Consider the following 20,121-nt stretch of genomic DNA (forward strand, 5'->3'; position numbering starts at 1 on the left):
GCTAACCAAGCATTACAGACAGATGTGAACTGGTGTTAAATGAACTCTGCAGGTCTCCAAGAAGCAGGACTGAACAACCCCGGACTGAAGAGAAGATTAAACAATGATATTAAATCTTCACAATCTTTAAATGTAAAATAAAAACTACCTCAACACATTTGATTATGAACAGCTGCCAAATATATAATTGTTGACCAAAGACTGCACCAGAATGCTTTTTTAACTCATTTAGGTTACATATAAGCAACATATTTTAAAAATACAATACATAATCCAAAAAAATAAAAATCAGAAATGCAAAAAAAAGCTTAAAAATAACATTTACATTGTAGTTGTTGACAGCTACATGTTATGGCAAAAGACAGAAAAGAATTACAATAGCATTTTCATCACTTAAACACATGGAACAAAAGAAAAAAAAAAAAAAAAAAAACTAACTTTTCCACTGATCAGAGATCAGATTTTGTATATCAAAATCTTTGCCCAAAATATAAGGGAATCAACAAAATTAGTCTCTGATCAGTGTAGATGGCACCAAACTGACCTGTAAAGTCTGGCATAGATGAAGAAATTCCAGTATATTTCAATAGAAGCACACTTACAAGTTAAAAATGATTTTCTGATGATGGGCTATCAAATGCTCACTGAAAATCACATATTATATTTCATTTACTTTTTTACAACACTTTTTCAAACGTCATCATTCCACGTTTGAAAGCATCCACCTAACTTTGTTAATAAATGTGACTGAGCCTTTTCCTTATAGCACTTAATTTTGTAACAAAAGCAACATTGCTTAAGAAAAAGTAGACAATGGTGCATTCTATACCAATCCAAGTCATAACAGAGACATTATATATATTTATGTGTGTATGTGTGTGTGTCTTCATAAGAACAAAAATATGAGTATATGTATTAGTAACAGAAGCAGTAAAACAACAGGAGAGGGCACAGCTGATTTAATCTCAATCATTAAAGACCCATGCTGCAAAAGTGAGAAACTCCATCCGTTTAATCATGCTCACAGGCAGCATCATCAAGGACTGCTGCAGTGTGGGAAAGTCTTTCAAAAGGGAACCTCAGAGTGACAGGAGCAGGTCTCAGAAGCAGCACCCTGGGCTGTTTCCATGATAAACCCACACAAACATTCATTCCCTGTCACGGTTGCAACTCAAAGGTGCTCTTTATGGTTCGCAACGCTCCTCAAGTAGGGCAACATGTTTGATAACGAAACTGTACCCTGCATTTCATTTTTTTCTTTCTTCTGAAGAGAAAAAAGTAAATAAAAAAAGTTTACACTTACAAACTTACAATGTATTCCTGATAACTGGATATTTTTTTTTTTTTTTTTTTTACAGAAGATAATATTTAAAAAAAGAAAAAGAAATAGAAATGAAAAGAGACAGAGATGCTTTGCAGGTGCCTGTGTTACGTTCAGAGTCTCTGTCTCTTGAGGCACCAGAAGAGATCCGTTCAGGATGTATGTGTGAGGACCATTATTCAGATTTGTGACAGTAAAGGTCCTTTAGAGCTTTGAGCTCCTCGATGAGCGTTTTGTTCTGATTCTCCAGCACAGCCACTCTGTTTTCCAGACATTTAACATACTCTTTCTTTTTCCTGCGGCACTCCCGTGCTGCCTCCCTGTGGTGGAAACATATTATTACAGTCAGGCGATTACAATGGACACCATATGAGTCACTCAAACTAAAAATGCAACATTTACTTCATATTTTAATGATTTTTTTTAAATTGCAACAAAAATCAAAGGATTCTAGGTTAGGGTTTTAAGGGAGAACACGGAGCAGTGGTGCTATATAGTCATAGCTGAATTATAATTGCAAGAAATGATATCTTGTGATAACATAAGGAATACATTTTAATCAGGCATGGGATCAGCTAAGAACAAAAAAAAGATAAAATGATTAAATAAAAAAATAAAAAACAATAAAGAAATTATATTAATAACATGAATAATGTTTTCAATAATAAGTAATAAATATTTTATTATAAAAAGGTTTTTCCTTTTCACGGTTGAAAATTAAGAAAATTCATAAAGAATATATTAGCATTTTATTTTTAAGTTTACTTTAAAATAACTGTATTTGTATTTATTTAATACTCTCTTTTTTATTTTCAAATATAATAGTATTATCACACGTTATTATTTCGTTTATTATTTTATTTAAAAAAACTAAATAAAGTACAATAATATTATCACTATTTAATAATTTATTTTTTATAGTTATATTTAATCGGTCACACTATGTGGATATATAAATATATATATATATATATATATATACACACACACACACATATATATATAGTGCGCCAATCGATTAAAAATATATATATTAATCACACATTTCTTCTGAGATTAATCGAGATTAATTCCACCTAACATTAAAGTTTTTAAAATAGTTGTCAACTAAAATAATATTACTAGAGCTGAAACAACTAATCGATTTAATCGATTAAAATCGATTATTAAAATAGTTGTTAACTAATCTAGTAATCGATTCGTTGCTAAATAATTTTTATTTGCCGTAAGCAGCTCATTTCGTGCATATTTTAAATCTGCGGTGACCAAAGTGTGGCAGTAATGAGCCACCGGAGGTTTTACTCAGCCAGTACAGCAGGACAAGCAGCGAATAGCCAATAGCTGGCCTCGTTTTATGTCACGTGCTTCCCGCACAGCGTCTCTGCAGCATTCAGCGTGATGGGTGAGGCAGGCGGCAGTGGAGTAAGCTCGAGAAAGAAAAAGAAAAAAAGCGGAAGATAAAACTATTCGAACGAAGTCATCCAAAGTGTGGGAGCACTTTACTTTGAGCCTTCAAAAAAGAAGAGTAACCTGTAAACTGCGGCTGTTTTCTGCGGCAGGAAACATATCCTCTAAAGAGAGCAAGCCTAAGCCCTGAACATTTGGACATGATGTTGACCTTTTTGCACTGCAATGCAAAGTTTTTCTCAAATAATGAGTGAATAGTGTTCTGCCTCATTTCCCACAGGTAGTCGAATTCCTGTCAGTTCAGGCATAAGCTGTTTTGTTTAACATTTTATCGCTTTATTACAGTTTTGAATTTTGCACTGTTATAAGGACCACTAACGTACATATTTAAATCCGATGAAAATCACAGTGTGCAAAGACTTTTATTTGTGCAGATTCTGCAGTACAATGTTGTTTGCAAATGTTTAGTCGTAAAAGCTGATAACATTGCTTTTTAACAATTAACATTTAAAGCTTTGTCGTTTACCAGTTCATAATTCAGTCTTGCAGCATGACTGAATGAGAGAGGTTAATGTTTAAAATGTATTTGAAATGCACTTTTTTTTCTAAGTATTCACAGCTCTTTTTCACACAGCAGGTTTTTTGTGTGTGTCCAATTTTTTTTTCTGGACAACCTTCTGATGGATTTTACTTTAAATTTTACTTTAAAATGTGAGTTCCATTCAGGTTTCATGCCATTGGCACTTTATTCGAAGGATTGTTTACAATTTCTCACCATAAGCTATAAAGCTGTTTCCCAGGTATAAGCTGTGTGTTTACAGGAAAAAAATAAAATAAAATGCAATTTACTGCAATTTTATTCTGTTTTATTCTTATTCTTTGTGAAAATATGTTCTGAAAGATTCCTTAATAAGCTTTGTTCGGGATGTTAAACTACTTTAGGAGCCCTAAGGACTGCCATGGTGAAAACATTACTTCAAACCTCCTTGTGAAATTTGCTAGAGTATGTATGGGTCAGTGTTTTGATTGCAGAAGAGTTTGACAAAGGATAACCATCACATAATAAAACACAACTCCAGGTATGTTTTTGATGAGGATATGACAATGCAAAATGGTTAAAATCTCTAAAAAGTCTATGTTGAATGATAAAGACCCTTTGTTAATAATTTACTTGGGGAAAAAATGGGCAAAACTAAAATATAAGTACATAAACCGATTCATCGATTAATCGTAAAAAGAATCGACCGATTAATCGATTAGCAAAATAATCGTTAGTTGCAGCCCTAAATTTTACCTTATATCAAAATAATGTGCAGACAACATAAAGACAGTATATTTTTAATATTTGTTTAATGGCTGAAAGCCAGCATCACTGATACCAATACTACTGATGTCTCTATAAAATAGTTTTCCCCCCTAATTTTTAACCACTGACTAGCCATTCAACATTACAGTATAATTAATTTACTGTAAAAAAAATATATATAGCTATCAATTTTAACATTTATTAGAGTTTTAAAAAATAACTTCTAATTTAAGTGAACTTAAAACAATCTTCACATAAACCCATTATAATAAATGTCATATTTAGGCCTACCTGTGCCCTTCAGCAGAAATATACAGAAATTGAAATGATCAAACACTAAATTCTAAATTAAATAAAGATTAATCCTTAAAGCTATATAAAGGTTATTGACTTCCTCTTTTTTTTTCTTTTGTTCTTTGATGAACAGACACCACTGAGTGACGTGATATACAGCCATGTGCGGTGACCCATACTCAGAATTCGTGCTCTGCATTAAACCCATCCAAAGTGCACACACACAGCAGTGAACACACACACACACACACAGGTGCCCAGGGAGCAGTTGGGGGTTCAGTGCCTTGCTCAAGGACACCTCAGTCGTGGTATTGCTGGCCCGAGACTTGAATCCACAACCTTAGGGTTAGGAGTCAAACTCTGTAACCACTAGGTCACGACTTCCCCTCTGCATCTGGTTTTTAGGTTATTTGGCTGCTATTTCTTTAAGAGCTGCCGCTGCTGAACGTGACGCAGATCTAACACGCATCGTAATTTCTCTCAACTCTCTTTACCTTTACTAACCCACTTCAGGTCTCTACTAATAAGCTGATGAGTTGAATCAGGTGTTTTAGATGAGGAATACAGAGCTGGGCTGCTCAAGGACAGTTTGGAAAACCATTTCAGAGACATGTTCTTAAATGTGACATATTACATGCATGCACAGTTTTAAGGCAGCTTTAATCGCCTTTTTGGTAACTTCATGACTTAACTGACCATGACATTGCATGCACGTAATTTATCGTGCATTAATATGAAATGATACGGGCTACAGCGCGCAGTAGCACAATTGAATAGCACGCGCTACAAGCACATCTGCACTCGTTTGACTCGCGCCTGGAATGATGTGATCGTTATGATGTTCTGTGACTGAATAAATGCACTTCTTTTAGGGCTTTTTATTTTAAATGTACCTGAATACAGAGCAATTGTTCTCAGATTTACACAGTTCACCTGGGCCATACTTTACAGTCCAAAATAAGCATGTGCATTAATCGTGCAGATGTGTTTTTTATCGTACCTGTTCTTCATAAGCCGAACCTCCCGCTTGCGTGTGACCTCCTCAGTTCCTCCCTGGCCGGGCATTGCCGGAGAGGAGGCCATGACCACCCCTGGAGCAATGGTGCTAGCTGCGGTGCGGATCTGATATGCCTGAACATCTCCTGAGGCCGCTGAAAAAACACAAGCAGCACAGATTTATGTTTTGACAAGCAGACATTTAGATGCCCTGTGTGGCTGCCTGCTGGATACAGATTAAGCCTAGCCTAGATTTAATCTACATGTCAGAAACTAGACCAGTACACTTATCTCTCTTTATCTTCTGTCATTTTATTCAAGGTTTTATGTACTTGCATAGAAATGAAATGGTGAAATCTCACCTTGTACAACCACTTGGTTGCTGGGCACCAGTATCTGCTGGCCGTCGCTGGTCTGTGCATACTGCAGGATGGTGGTTCCGGGCTGAGCGCCTGCCGCGTTTGTCATGGTCAGGGTTTGTAGCCCTTGAACTCCATCTGTTCCATTATTGGCTAATTGGATCGCCCCACCCTGAGTGATAGCAACTGAGGGAAAACCAATGACATGAGCCTGACTGTATGTTTAGGAAATCAGAACAGTGTCAAGCTACTTTTTCATATGTAGTAAAGTAGTAGTGCATTTGTACTAGAAAACAAACAGCTTACTGTACTGCCCGCTACTCGTCTGGTAGATAGGCGTTGGCACGGTAACAGTTGTTATGGCTGGAGTGGAATCCTCCTCGGACTTCTCTTCTTCTATCCGCGGGACTGCTTGAGCATCGAATGAAAGGTCGTTCAGGATCTTTCTGTGTTACAAAATGTCAAATCAAGCTTGTGAACAATGGATTGTGAATGAGCTAAGGTACAATTGGATGTTGATATCTGAACATAAAGGACTGCAGTAATAAGTAATATTCAGTGCAGTGTTTCCTACAAAACAGAGGGGTGGCTTTTATCCACACAGGTAGATTTTGTACATTCATAAAATGGATCAATCTAGTGTGCTATACAAAATTAAGAGCTCCAACCCCTTTTTCAGACACTAAACACTAAATATATATACACACACACTCCATGGTCTGTCTGAATACTGTATTCTGATTGGCTGGCAGGTATGCAGTAAAACTGTTTAATGCACAGGTAGTTTGAATGCTAGCACTAACATGCCATAACTGACGAAAATATTTTTTACCCATTCTGTCAAATATTGTGCTACTAAGAGCAATACTAGTTTAACTTGTCTATAACCTGACAAATGACCATGGAATAATCGTGATAATCAACAGCTTGCCGTGCATCAAAGGATTTTAAATCTTCACATCGGGTGGTTCTTAGCCTCCACATCGTGCATTTAAAATCCTTTAATGCACGGCAAACCGTTGATTATCCCTTACATAATTGATACTTTTGAACAAATACTAATAATCAATAAAAAGTAACAAATTAACCTTAGTATCTTAATTGTTTAGATTTTTAGAATGTATTAGTATTAGCTTCTTGTCAATCCACCGGTTCACATTTACAACTGCGTATAAAAGATAAAAAAAAAAAAAAAAAAAAAAAAAAAAATTGTAACCAAATAGTTTCTGGTAGCCGTTGACATCCATTCTATTTTTTGTCCATACTATGGAAGTCAATGGCTACCAGTGACTGTTTGGTTACCAACATTCTTGAAAATATCCTTTTTTACATTTAACAGAAAAAAATAAATGATAGAGGTTTGGAACAACTTGTGTTGTAAATTTTTGTCTTAATTTCTTCACTTGCAAGAGTCAAACCCCAGAGCTGTTATTTTGGCAGAAAACTGCCGTTTCATTGAAAACAGGTTTATAAACGCGTATCATTACAAATCTGGTGAAATACTGTAATCATCTGTCCACAAAAATGTTGGAAAGTATGCAAATGTGCAAACTCGCAATGCACGTAAAGATGAAGCTTGCTGCATTCAAAGTAACCCGAGACGCTGCAATATGATGTAAAAACCGTATCTTGAGCTACTCGCATAAATATAGTGCCACGGTTCGCTTTGAAACACAGCTGGCAGCCTTTTGTGAATTAGTAAGTGCACCAAGACATTTTGCGATATTGATTTTAGATCAACTCACAGATGTTTTGGCAAAGCAATGGTGCAAAACACAACATTCAACAAGATCTTTGACGTTATTAAGTAAAATATTTTTGGTTCATTCTGAAACTGTGGTTCCCTGCCAGAGTCTACATAATGAACTAGAAACACTGCACCGAAACTACAAATCCATTCAGGTACCTGTATGAGGGCCGTCTAGACAGGATCTCTCTTCTTTTCTGAGAATCTGTCACACTGTCCACTGACTCCTGTGAATCATCACTCTCAGCAATGGTAGAAATTTACACAAAAACAATAAAAAAAAAACACGTGACAAAAAACCTCAGGCATTATCTCTAAACTATCAAGTCTTGTAGATTAGCAAATAGAAGAATATACATATTAAATTAAGGTTATTTAATCCTCTGTGCATTCTGCATATAATTTTGGGTCTGCTAAGACAGACACAGAATTATGCAATTAATTTTTTTTTTTAACAATTTTACGGTTTTCCCAGAAATGAACCATCAGGTCAGGCTTACTTGTACAGTTTGCACCTGTGGGGATTGTATGACAGAGGGCTGGGCTGCCTGGATGACCCCGTGAACTTGCACCGTTTGCCCATTGGGCAGCTGAACTAAGGTCACAGTGGGCGCAGTGGCTGACGCCTGTGCTGCAGCCATGGAAACCTGCGTGGGGAGGCACAACAGAGTGAGACACAGAGACCGAACTAAGCTAGAACTGGACTGAATTAAAATATAAACCCCCAACTACATGCATAATCACAATCAGCCTTAAGATGCTAGCAAACGTGCTGTGAAAACATACGATCCAAAAAAACCAGACCTGCGCCAAGGTGGCAATCTGCTGAGTGTCTGTCTCTGAGACTGCAGTGTCGCCGCCCTGCTGGACATCTGCTCCTGCCTCCATGGTCATTTAGATTGCCTGGAGATTTAATTAAAAAATCGTTTACTTTGGCAGATACACAAGATACTTTAAACATACTATGAACATACAGAGTAGGTCACCAATGTCTCCTCACAAGGGAAATGGTATCTGAAACTCTGTGACCACAAAAACACCCTGCCCACAAATTGGGTTTGTCATAGTTTCGTTTTGAGTATTCAGTTGTGTAGTTAGAAGGCTTGTCCCATAAAGCATTTATGTATTTATATGCATTCCATTTTAACTTAATAATTAAATAATTCATGTATATAACAAATAATGCAATTATGATTTTTTTTTTTTTTACATTATTGGAGTGAAATGTTTGCATTTATATAGTCTAAATGTATTTAAATGATAAAAATAGCATTATGGCATTGCAAAATTAATGTGTAAAAATACAGATTACAATATGAATAGCCACATGCGCTAACATATGTAAGAGATATGCTTAATTTCAATTAACGAAATTAATTTTGATGGACCTATATCTGTTTTGTAATGAGTAATAATGCTAGAACTGACATATTAAGGACACTGTGCTCAACAAACCATGGGGACTCCATTTGCCGCCTTTTTTACTTCCGTATACAGCTGTCAGTTCTGAGCTTTGGTTTTTAAAGATTAATGGAGGTAAAAAAAAAAAAAAAAACCACATACAAACAGGGTGCCATCAAAATTACTTATTTTTTTTAGTTTTAAATGCCTATTTATGGCTATTTGTAGGTAAAGCAAAACCATAAAGACAAGCGCTTGCATTTCCAGGCGTGTTTCGACTTGTAAAATAGCGTTCCAGTTTGAATGAAGCAAGAATGCAACACAAAATCAGTCTGTTTTAGGGTGTAATTTGAAGAAAATAATACTCAAAAGCAATGCACTTCTCTCTGGTTTTATTACCAATTAAAACCACAATGGATTACAGAGATTTAGTGGTACAGAAAACCTCTGCATGGGCGAGAATGCAGTAACGTTAGACATCTTTAATGTAACGGAGAGCTTCGAGTGCTCCGTAAAGCAATGCTGGAGCCAAGAAAAAAAAAATCATGAGCTGTATTTCCATCTAAAGGTGCCATGGGCGGGCGATTGCATTCATAACACTAACGTTACGCATCTCCTATCCTTTCCACAAACGCATGTACTTTGCAGACCCGTCGCGCTGTCCTCACTCGACTGCCTGACTGACTCATTGTCTGCAAGCAAGTCTGAGCTGTTGAGAAACATGCCCACCGCCGCCATGATCTCTTTGTTACAGACGGACCGAGCATTGCGACATGTCCGCTAAAACGACAAGTGCATAATCGGTTTCCCCCACGAATGCGTCTCTTCTTACCCGACACAGACTCGCCTCGTCACTCCCAGGCCTCCGGAGCTCCACTTTTATTTAGTCCGACACGTAAGAGACCGCGTCAGGCTACACCTCCGTCGCGTCACCGAGGACAACAACACAGAGAACGAACGAGGAGACGAGATACAGCCCTAATTCACGTCACGATCGACAGGATCCGAGGCGTAGGCGGAACATGCCGAACTGAGCACGAAGATATACGAACAGCTGCCGAGAGAAGGATCCACACCCGAGCATGCGTCAAATCTCTGCGCTGTGATTGGCTGCCTTTCGTCGTCATAAACATGGATACGTCTATTCAAATGTACTAGAGCAGGAGTTTTAAATCTTTTCTAAATGCAACGGACCCCCAAATATGATCATCATCATGGGAGATAAATGTAAAATATTAATTTGAAAATATTTAGTTTATATTAAATTACATACTATTTTGTTTTCGATTCACTAATACTGCACTATTATAAATATAATATAAGTTATTACTTTATCTATTTATTCTATTTATTTATTTTAATCAAACAAATCAAATTTTGACTTAAACAATAATAAATTAATTATACAAGTATATAACAAATAATGCAGTTATATAAAAAAATGTTTGACATTATTAGAGTGAAATGTTTGCATTTAGTATAAATGTATTTACATGACAAGAACATATGGCATTGCAAAATCAATGTGAAAAATACAGGTAAAAATATGAATAGCAACTAAAGTAGCCATAGACACTAACACATGTTAAAATGCATGTACAATATTGAATGATGCCAAATATATTTTTGGTAAATATTTAGTTTATATTAAGTCATATATATATATATATATATATATATATATTACTTTATTACTTATATTATTAATCTTAATTATGTTAGTTATATGCATTTTTAAGTATTTATTTTTAATATAATTAAATTATCAATCTTAATTATGTTAGTTTCATATTTGTTTATTTACTGGAGAACTATACTATATGTTTTAAAGGCAAAATAAATCCAATCCGTATTTTGTTTGTGAGCACGACATGGGCGGTTCTTGTCAACATGAATGTTATGATTGGATAACTTGAATGCAACGTCACGGCAATTTTCACCAATCAAAATTAAATAATCACCGCAGAAGGACACAAGTTTACCGCCTCCTTGCCAAGAACCAGGAAATAGACATGATATTTTGATACGCGACCCGCGCTTCATTTTAGTCATTGTGATATACTTACTTTCTGTTACTTTCGTGGTCGACGGAGTTCGTTGCAGTTATGGCATCGTTATTCAAGAAAAAGACCGTTGATGGTAAGTTTCTTGCTGTTGCTCTGAGGGTTTGTTTGTTTGGTCAAAACCGCCCAGCAACACTCTTACGTCAACCATCGACTGGTTTGTTAATACTAACACTGTTAATTTGTTTAATACGTGGAATCTCTTTTGAGAAATTTTTGGGTCATTTTAGGGCCTTCGAGATATTTTTAGTCCACTATGCTAACTAACACAGAAGTGTCTTTTGTTCTGGAATGTGTGTTTGGACAGCTGCAACCGAAAACATTTAGAATTTTCTTGACCTTAACTTGATCTTAACAGTTATTATTTAAATTATCGGCTCAAAGATGGTCTATAAAACAAATTTAATCGTTTGTAAAATCACTGGGCCTTTCCTGTAACCTTAAATGGTCTAAAATGACTTTTTATTGACTTAGTCCCCATACATTAATTTGCTATATGACTCATACATTTCAGCATTGATGATTTAAATGGCGATCGATAACTATGTCTCCTCTCATAATACAGATGTTATTAAAGAACAGAACAAAGAGTTGCGGGGAACGCAGAGACAGATTGCAAGAGACCGGACAGCACTGGAAAGACAGGAAAAACAGCTGGTGAGAATCCCCACCCATCAATGTGACGTGAATATGATGCCAAATGTTCCCCTTTCTTACCACTGAGGTCTGTGAGATCACGAGGTTATGTCATTCATGTCGCAGAGGACCTTAGTGTGTCAAAAGATTATGACTCACAGCTCGTGATGCTGTTTTGAGTTTAGATAAGGCAGGTTGTGCCATTGTGACAGTGTTTCTTTCAGAAGTTGCTGGTGGAAACTTTTATGCTTTTCTTATAGCCACCACCCTTCATACCATTCATACGCTCATACCAGTGTAAACATAACTATCATTGTACGCTGTTAAAATATCCTGGAAATTGTATGCTAAAAAGCGGCAGATGAGGTTGCCATAGATTCAAGTTTATAAACACTGTGACAGTGTTTTAGGTATTATACAGTGACGTATTGGTGACTCTATATTTTACGACTGTATATTTCATTAAGAGATTTAATTTTCATTCATTAATTAATCTACTCGAACAACCAAAATCTACTTTTTACCTTTAAGTGAACTGATAAACATCATAAAAATACAGGTTATTATAAAGGTAAATTAAAAAGCCATATGATGACTCATCGTAAGTGTGCTTATATATAAACACTAAAACAATGCAATAAACTTGAACTAAATAACAAAAATATAAATATTTCAACTAAGCAACCGAAAATTAAACAAAAATGTGCATTGCTGATAACAAAATATGAATAAACAAAGTTATTCATATAAAATATTATGTAATCATATATAATTAAAGGTTTTTTTATTGTATTTTTTTTTATTTTTTACAGTAAAATTAAATGTAATGTGATGTTAAACCATTTGAAGTTTACTATATTTGGCAAGGTAACTTACAGTTAACCAAACCAACTGTTTTTTTTTCTTCTTCTTCTTCTGTAGCATTTTTATGGTGTAATTCTTTCTGCAAAAGCAGATTTTTCTGGGTTTCTTGCACAAAAAAATAAAATAAAATAAAAAAAATCACATTGAAATCATCTCACATACACTAGGCCATTTCACTTTAATATTTTTTGTTCTCATCTGTGAAGCACTTTGAGCTGCATTTTATCTAATAAAAGCATTATACAAATAAAACACAACCTTCTTCTGCTCTCACCAATAAGTCTCATTCTGGATAACTGTGTAATTCAATTCTAATGCCAGTAGGTCCATCTCTAACTGTTTTCTGCTATTTGTTTTCTTTATCACAGGAGATGGAAATCAAGAAAATGGCAAAGACCGGGAACAGAGATGCCTGTAAAGTTTTAGCCAAGCAACTTGTTCAAGTGAGGAAACAGAAAACACGTACATATGCCGTCAGCTCTAAGGTCACCTCCATGTCAACACAAACCAAGCTAATGAACTCCCAAATGAAGATGGCTGGTGCCATGGCTACAACCACCAAAGTAAGACCCTTCTGTCTTTTTAAACTCATGATAACATTTATAAAAGTTTGTCCCAAGCCCCATGAATCATGAATTGTAGCTCAGTTCATTTTAGGCAGTCCTGACAGTGATTTAAAGCTAAGTTGGGTTGAATATTGTGTGAAACTGCTGTGATTTCACATTTAAGTAAATAGGGCCGTTCATTCTGTAGTCCTCAAAACCAAGGAGAATTAACTTTTTCAAGCCATGGATTCCCTCTGGAATTTCTAATGGGTTTATTGAGTTATGGTTTTGGATTTATGAGTAAAATAAGGACTGTGGGAAACATTAACGGAAGCAACTTTCCTATTTTGTTTGTGAAATTCTCTTTAATGCCAAAGGAACTTAAAGTAATTTTAACCTTATTCATAAATGGAAAACCACTTTTCATAAACCCCATTATAAATTCCCAAAGGGAAGTCATAGCTAGCAAATGCTAGTTTGTTTCCAGCTAGGGCTGCAAATTGACATTGTGTGCAACTTAACAGCTCTATTAATTATCTGTGTTATGACCTATGTGGTTTTGGTTTTATTAGAATTTGTACTATTTTGAGCGTATATGTTGATCTATAAATGCATATCTGGCACAGTATAGTGGCATGTCGATACACAGCCATTATTCTTTGTATGAGTAGCCTAAAGTGCAAAATTCTAAAATGGGCATGAATCAAACAGGGACTCATTTCTTTGTGTCTCTGCCTTTCTCAAAACAACTAACAGACAATGCAAGCTGTCAACAAAAAGATGGATCCGAAGAAGACAATGCAGACCCTGCAGAACTTCCAGAAAGAGACAGCAAAGATGGACATGACAGAAGAGATGAGTAAGATGTTTTTATTTATATATTTATTGCTATTGTGGGTGATTTTGTTAGTGGGTTTTTATAAAATAATGTCAAAAGAAGGAAGGAAGTGTTTTGGGCAACCTTTTTTTTTTTTTTTTTTTTTTTTTTTTTAAACCAAAGTGACTCTAATGATGAATAGCTTGTTGTTTCCAAAAGAAATAAGTGAAAAAAAGAGGAAATGAGTGCACACTAATATCATTGCCCCAAAATAATTTGTACACACTGTTACCATTCAAAAGATTAGGGTCATTATGATTGAAAATAAATTAATACTTTTCAGGAAGTATGTATTAAATTGATAAAACATGACAGTAAAGACTTCAAAAGTTTGGGATTGTTTAAATAGATTAATAAGTTTACTCAGCAAGTGTCCATTTGGTTGGTCAAAATGTAAAGACATTTATGTTACAAAAGATTTACATTTCAAACAAATCCTGTTCTTTTCTACTTTCTATTCATCAAAGAATTCTGGGGAAAAATCTATCATGTTTCCACAAAAATACATACAAACGATACATTTATTTTTCGTACTTGCCGATACCGAGTACCGATATGATACCTCTATTTCCACATTTGTAAGTCGCTTTGTATAAAAAGCGTCTGCTAAATGACAGAATTTAAATATAATTTATACGTAAATAACAAAACTAAATTTAAATTTTAAAACAAGCCCCAAATCAAATAAATAACGCGAATAAAATAAATATCTTCATATAAACAAAATAAGGCTTTGTCTGTGCTCTTTCCATTTAAATTTAAAGGCAACCACCCCACTTTAATCATGATCCAAACAAAGATGCTGCATACATGCAACATGAGCAGTTTTTAATTTAAATTAGATTGTATAATTTCAAAATCTGAAGCAAAAACAGAATTGTTTGACTAAAGTTTTGTGAAACTAAACATAAAAATATCTGCATGTAACAGAAACAGCAGACAAGCTGAATGAGACGCAGATTCACTCTCTGCCAGCAGGTGGCGCTTAAAGCGTTTCCCTGGTTTCCACTGTAAACAAAGCAGTGCTTCACTTATGAACTTAAATATGCCTTATAAAGAGGCAAGAGGGAAAGAAAAAATACCATCTAAACTTTTCTAAAGACAGTAAGTTCCCCTCAGACATGCATTTATATAAACACCTACCCCTAAATGATTCGCGATTTGTTTAGCATCTCAACCGGCTGCTAGTTTAACTTTTACCATAAAGTCGTGTATGCTTGACGTTTAAAGTAAACGTTTATAGTGAATGCCCCTATACATTTAGTGTTATATTTATGATTTAGTTTTAATCCAAATGATGGGTGTGCTAAAGAGAAAAGCAATACTGATCACTCAACAGAAGTGTGCTCTCTCTCTCTCTCTCTCTCTCTCTCTCTCTCTCTCTCTCTCTCTCTCTCTCTCTCTCTCTCTCTCTCTCTCTCTCTCTCTCCTTACCGTTAAATAACTTTTGCATTGGTTTACTTGCTCGTTTTTGACATATCTGACAAAACTACAAACGTTCCAGTGATGTCTCGCTCAAAAAGCTTGTACATCTGCGCCGCCATGCACTCAATCCACCATCAGATATACAGGCATGAATATTGAATGTTTAACATTATTTTAATTGCATACATATACCTCCTAGACATCCTTAATATTTAATAACTCCCTTCTTCTCTCTGTTGTTCTGTTGTCAGTGTTTCTTAGGGCCCTATTTTAACGATCTAAACGCAAAGTGTAAAGCGCACAGCGCAGGTGCACTCAGGGCGTGTCCAAATCCACTTTTGCTATTTTAACGATGGAAAAACGGTTGGGGCGCCCGGGCGCATGGTCTAAACGGGTTGTCCCTATTCTCTTAATGAGTAATGGGTGTTTTTTGGGCGTAACATGTAATAAACCAATCAGAGTCTCATCTTCCATTCCCTTTAAGAGCCAGTTGCGCTCGTGCCATGATGGATTTGCTATTTACACGGTGGAATTTGGCAAGCGCAAAGACAGAACGCGTCTCCGAGATGAAACAGAGCTGCTCGTGTGCCAGCAAATAGATAGCCTAATTCTGATACATGTGATGACTATCCATTATGACATGTAGACGTTTTTATATTTATGTAGCCTACAAAAAATTCTTATGCATTGCAATCCTTTAATTTTTAATATTTGGCATTTTTGTGTGCTGCTGTGCATCCCTGTGTTTAATAAACAGCGTGTACCCTCGTTGTGGACCTGCCTCTATTAACACGCTCTTTAAATGACAAAGCAAAAACACTTTTCAGCTCCTTAAAATAGCAATGTGCCTGAACACACCTCTTTTTTAGACCAGCACGCCCATGGGCACACAAATGGGCGCAAATGGATTTGCTAATTAAACAACATGGCGCTGGACAGGAAAATGCGAACGGCGCCGGACTGAAACTAGCAAACACACTTGCGCTGCGCCTTGCGTCGCATTGTGCCGGGTGTATGATAGGGCCCATAGTCTGGATACGGTACTGTTCACATGCTGCGTGGTATTGGGGCATTTTAACGAGTAGCCTACGAGTACAGAATCACCAGTATCGGTATCGGTGCATCCCTAATTAGAAATGTTTCTTAAGCTGCATATCAGCATATAATAGGATGATTTCTGAAGGGTGACACTGAAGACTGGTAATGGCTGATGAAAAAGTAGCTTTACCATCACAGGAATAATAAGAATATTCCTAGGAATAAATTACATTTTCAAATAAATTCAGTTATTTTAAATAATAATATTTCACTCTCTGAATGTAGTCTTAGTGAGCATAAGAGACTCTCGTGAATGCAAAAAAAAAGAAAATAATTAATCTTGAGCTTTTTAACATTTTGGTTTCGGGTGCACCTTTTTTTACGTTGTTTTCTGCACCTGTAGCCAACTTGAGTTGGATTTGTATACGGTTCTCATTGTTTTTTTAACAAACCACAACATAATTTGATTGTAATGCTTGTTTTTTTTAAGACTTTTTTTTTTTTTCTGTTTGTGCCTACTTGCAGTGAATGACACACTGGATGAGATCTTTGAGGATTCTGGTGATGAGGAAGAATCTCAGGACATTGTGAATCAGGTGTTGGATGAAATTGGAATTGAGATCTCAGGAAAGGTAAGAAGTGAAAGATTATATGGGCATCATCAATCAAACCATGTTGAGGCACCAGATTCAATAAACAGACTTATTACTGTTGTGCATTAGTGTTGAAATCCATTTGTGTCCATAAAGGCTGCACAGTTTATTGAATTAAAAAAAAATGCATTGCAGTATATGATTTCAATGCATTAATCCATAGACTTCAAGGAGATGCAGAGAAAATACCTGGCATATGATTATGCATATGTGTATCATATGTGACAGTGATGCAGTGTAAAGCAGAGAACCTACAACTGAACCTACAAATGTTTTTTGCATTCAAATAAGGCCAAAATGAGGAAGTACCTCAGTTGTGTGGAAGTATTTTTGGCATTAAATGTGATGGCCATGCCTAATCAGAAGTGGATTCAAAACCTGTAGGCCACAGTGTCTATTCATAAAAATATGCCAAACCTCTTTTATCTGTCTGAGCACGAAAACTGTTGAAAAAAAAAAAAAAGTCTGCATGCATGGTTAGCTCTAACCCTCTTCCCAGACAGCACCAAAGCAGCAATCCAGTGGTTCAGGTTTTGATCTAAATAAGCTTGCAACATTTAGATTGATTTGTAACTATAATGAAAGAAGCAATATGAGAAAAGATCATGTTGCAAATGCAGTCAAAGCTCCAACCTCCTCATAATTTAAATAAATAAGCCCATGTTTAAGCCTTCATTTAGATTTTGCATTTGATTTACAGTAATCCCGGATAATGCTTTTTTTTCAGAATGTCACTTCAATACAAGATTTTGTGGTTTGTTTTCTTCAACTGGAAAGAAAAAGAGAGATCAGTCTTGAATAAAAACAAAAATACTTTAATATAATTCAAATAGATTTGACCAACTAATCTTATCACGGCCATCAAATAATCCAACAAATTTACCACATATCATGGTTTTTTTGTTGTTGTTGTTTTTTAAATATATCGTGCAGCCATAATATTCATGTAACTATAAAATCCCTATCCACCGATGCAAGCAGAAAAATATACCACACAACAGTAAATTTCATTAAGTAATATTTGCATAAATGTTTGTTCAAGTCACGTTTTTTATGTAAACTTTACATGGGGTATATGTGCATAAATGCCTCTTAATTTGCATAAAGCCAGCCCTATCTCCATATAAGGGTGTTCTGCACAATGTCATATGTACAGCTATTTGTCACTCTTTGCAAATGTTTCCTTAAGTTCTGCACTCTTGTCTAAGAGAACACGCAGCAAAATCTTTAAATAATACACATTTGCTCATCCACACAGCATGGATAAATCTTTCATTCCAGTGGTGAATGGGTTAAATACAGAAAGTCTTGTTAGAATCACTGGAGCAGAACTCAGTAGGCTTGTGCTGAACAAAACCACTGGTGGATTCTGACTAACTTAAAAACCACTGATTTGTGACAGTGGCTCAATTGCAAAAATGTATAAATAGAAACCTTCACACTGATACGCAACGCAATATTTAAAAGCAGCATCCTCTGGGCACGAACCAAATTATCAGTACTGCAAAAAGACTGTATCATTCAGTTTTGGTAACTTTTCAGTATTGACTTAGTGCCGAAGTACTGGTCCTTTTTAAACAACACTTAATTAAAGTGTGAACTTATTGATTAATCATAATTTCTGTGTGAAAACTTTTGTACATTTTTAATTTTAGAGAATGAAATCCATAGAGAATTAACGTTTTCTGTACCCTACGGCCTACGCAGTGAAGTGTCGTGACTATTGAGTCTTGGATTGCAGCCAGACGCACTATCCATCACTTTGCATTTTTATCCGTAATGGATTTTTTTGTTTCCCCTGCAGATGGCTCATGCCCCTTCAGCTGCCCGAAAGCAACCAAGCGCCGCTACATCCAAAGCAGATGGGATATCAGATGAGGAGATTGAGAGACAGCTCAAAGCTCTTGGAGTAGACTAGTGCTCACACACACACGCACACAAACACCTGATTACTGCCTGGCAACACACAAACACACATTACAGTATATTCATACCCAATACAAATACATAGACACAGATGCTGATACATGGACAGTCCAAAAGCTTACATTCACAGTCACGGACTTGCCTACTCTGGGATAACGTGCCACAGATGGCAAATGCAATTTTTTATTATTTATTTATGACAATGAGAGACGACTATTGAAGTTGATTATGACTCTTTCAGGTGAATCACTGTTTCATCTGGCTTTAGAAGGACGAAAATAACAATAAAAATGTTTGAATACACATGTTGTAAATGAATACATACAATGCCTTCCAGACTAAGGCGGATGCGTTCCCCTGAAATCTACAACTTCTGTCTCTTTGATCCACAACTCAGAAAATCACATTGGTGTAAACAAGTTTGACAGGAGAACTCTACCTCTGTAAACATAAGAAGTGACAGGGCTGCATCTTTAGTCTTGCCGCATTTTGTCTTGTCCTTACGGTACCTTGCTGTTCTCTCGGTGCATGACAAAACACTTGTGTGAGTCACACCTTTAGTTTCCTGTTCTCACCTTCGGTCCGTTTGTGAATAGGAAATGATTTGGTTTGTCTTCTAGATTCATTTTGGATATTTTTAGTGCACATATTTTATTTAGCTGCTTTTCAGGGGCGATGCCAAATCTTGAGAAGTGTGTTCCGGTTGAACACGTTATTTGAAGATGGGTGCTCTCCTTCATTTCTCATGTGCCTGAGTTCTTGGGTTGACAGTGTGTGTGGTTTTTCTCTTGAGGCTGTGTAAGTGCATTGATCAAGACTTCAGAGATGCTCGGAAGGTTCCTGTTTATTGTCAATTGTGACCAAAGTAAGGGTTGATATTGTAAATGGCACGAGATCGCAGCGCTCTGAGCTTGATCTTTGGAATTATCCACAGAAGTTGTATATAGGCTGACGTTGGTTATGCACTGCAGTCTATCGTAAGGATGTAAATAATGTAGGCATGAAAAGTTTGAGATTGTTTATTGCGTAATCCACAGTGAGAGTTTTGGAATATGGGTGACGATTTAACTTTTTAGAATTTGTTCACTGACCGGTATTGTTCAGATATAAGGGGATTGTATACCCCATTAACCATTAATAAAAATTTTTAACGATATCTCCGTTCTTTGTGTTTTCTTTTTGTAGAAAAGTGGGACATTATTTGTTTAAGTATTCATTTACCACTAGAGGGCAGAGCCAAAACATGCTTAAATATTTACACTT

The 20,121-nt window shown here is 35.9% G+C and overlaps 2 protein-coding genes across 2 annotated transcripts; one reads left to right on the plus strand and one right to left on the minus strand.

Moving 5' to 3' along the window:
• Positions 1-994: 994 nt before the first annotated feature.
• On the minus strand, positions 995-9,851 carry creb1a (cAMP responsive element binding protein 1a). The gene is made up of 8 exons (XM_042716441.1): positions 9,664-9,851; positions 8,235-8,333; positions 7,931-8,077; positions 7,590-7,690; positions 5,990-6,129; positions 5,687-5,869; positions 5,329-5,479; positions 995-1,641 (listed from the first exon to the last, which is right to left on the minus strand). Exons 2-8 carry the CDS (start codon positions 8,322-8,324, stop codon positions 1,497-1,499), a joined length of 957 nt encoding a protein of 318 aa, XP_042572375.1. The 5' UTR covers positions 8,325-8,333; positions 9,664-9,851; the 3' UTR covers positions 995-1,496.
• Positions 9,852-10,805: 954 nt separating this feature from the next.
• Positions 10,806-20,014, plus strand: chmp2bb (charged multivesicular body protein 2Bb). Its single transcript, XM_042716443.1, has 6 exons — positions 10,806-10,970; positions 11,460-11,551; positions 12,763-12,957; positions 13,696-13,798; positions 16,805-16,911; positions 18,737-20,014. Exons 1-6 carry the CDS (start codon positions 10,937-10,939, stop codon positions 18,848-18,850), a joined length of 645 nt encoding a protein of 214 aa, XP_042572377.1. The 5' UTR covers positions 10,806-10,936; the 3' UTR covers positions 18,851-20,014.
• The last annotated feature ends 107 nt before the right edge of the window (positions 20,015-20,121 follow it).

The sequence above is a fragment of the Cyprinus carpio genome, chromosome B1 (genome assembly GCF_018340385.1).
Source record: "Cyprinus carpio isolate SPL01 chromosome B1, ASM1834038v1, whole genome shotgun sequence".
NCBI lineage: Eukaryota > Metazoa > Chordata > Actinopteri > Cypriniformes > Cyprinidae > Cyprinus > Cyprinus carpio.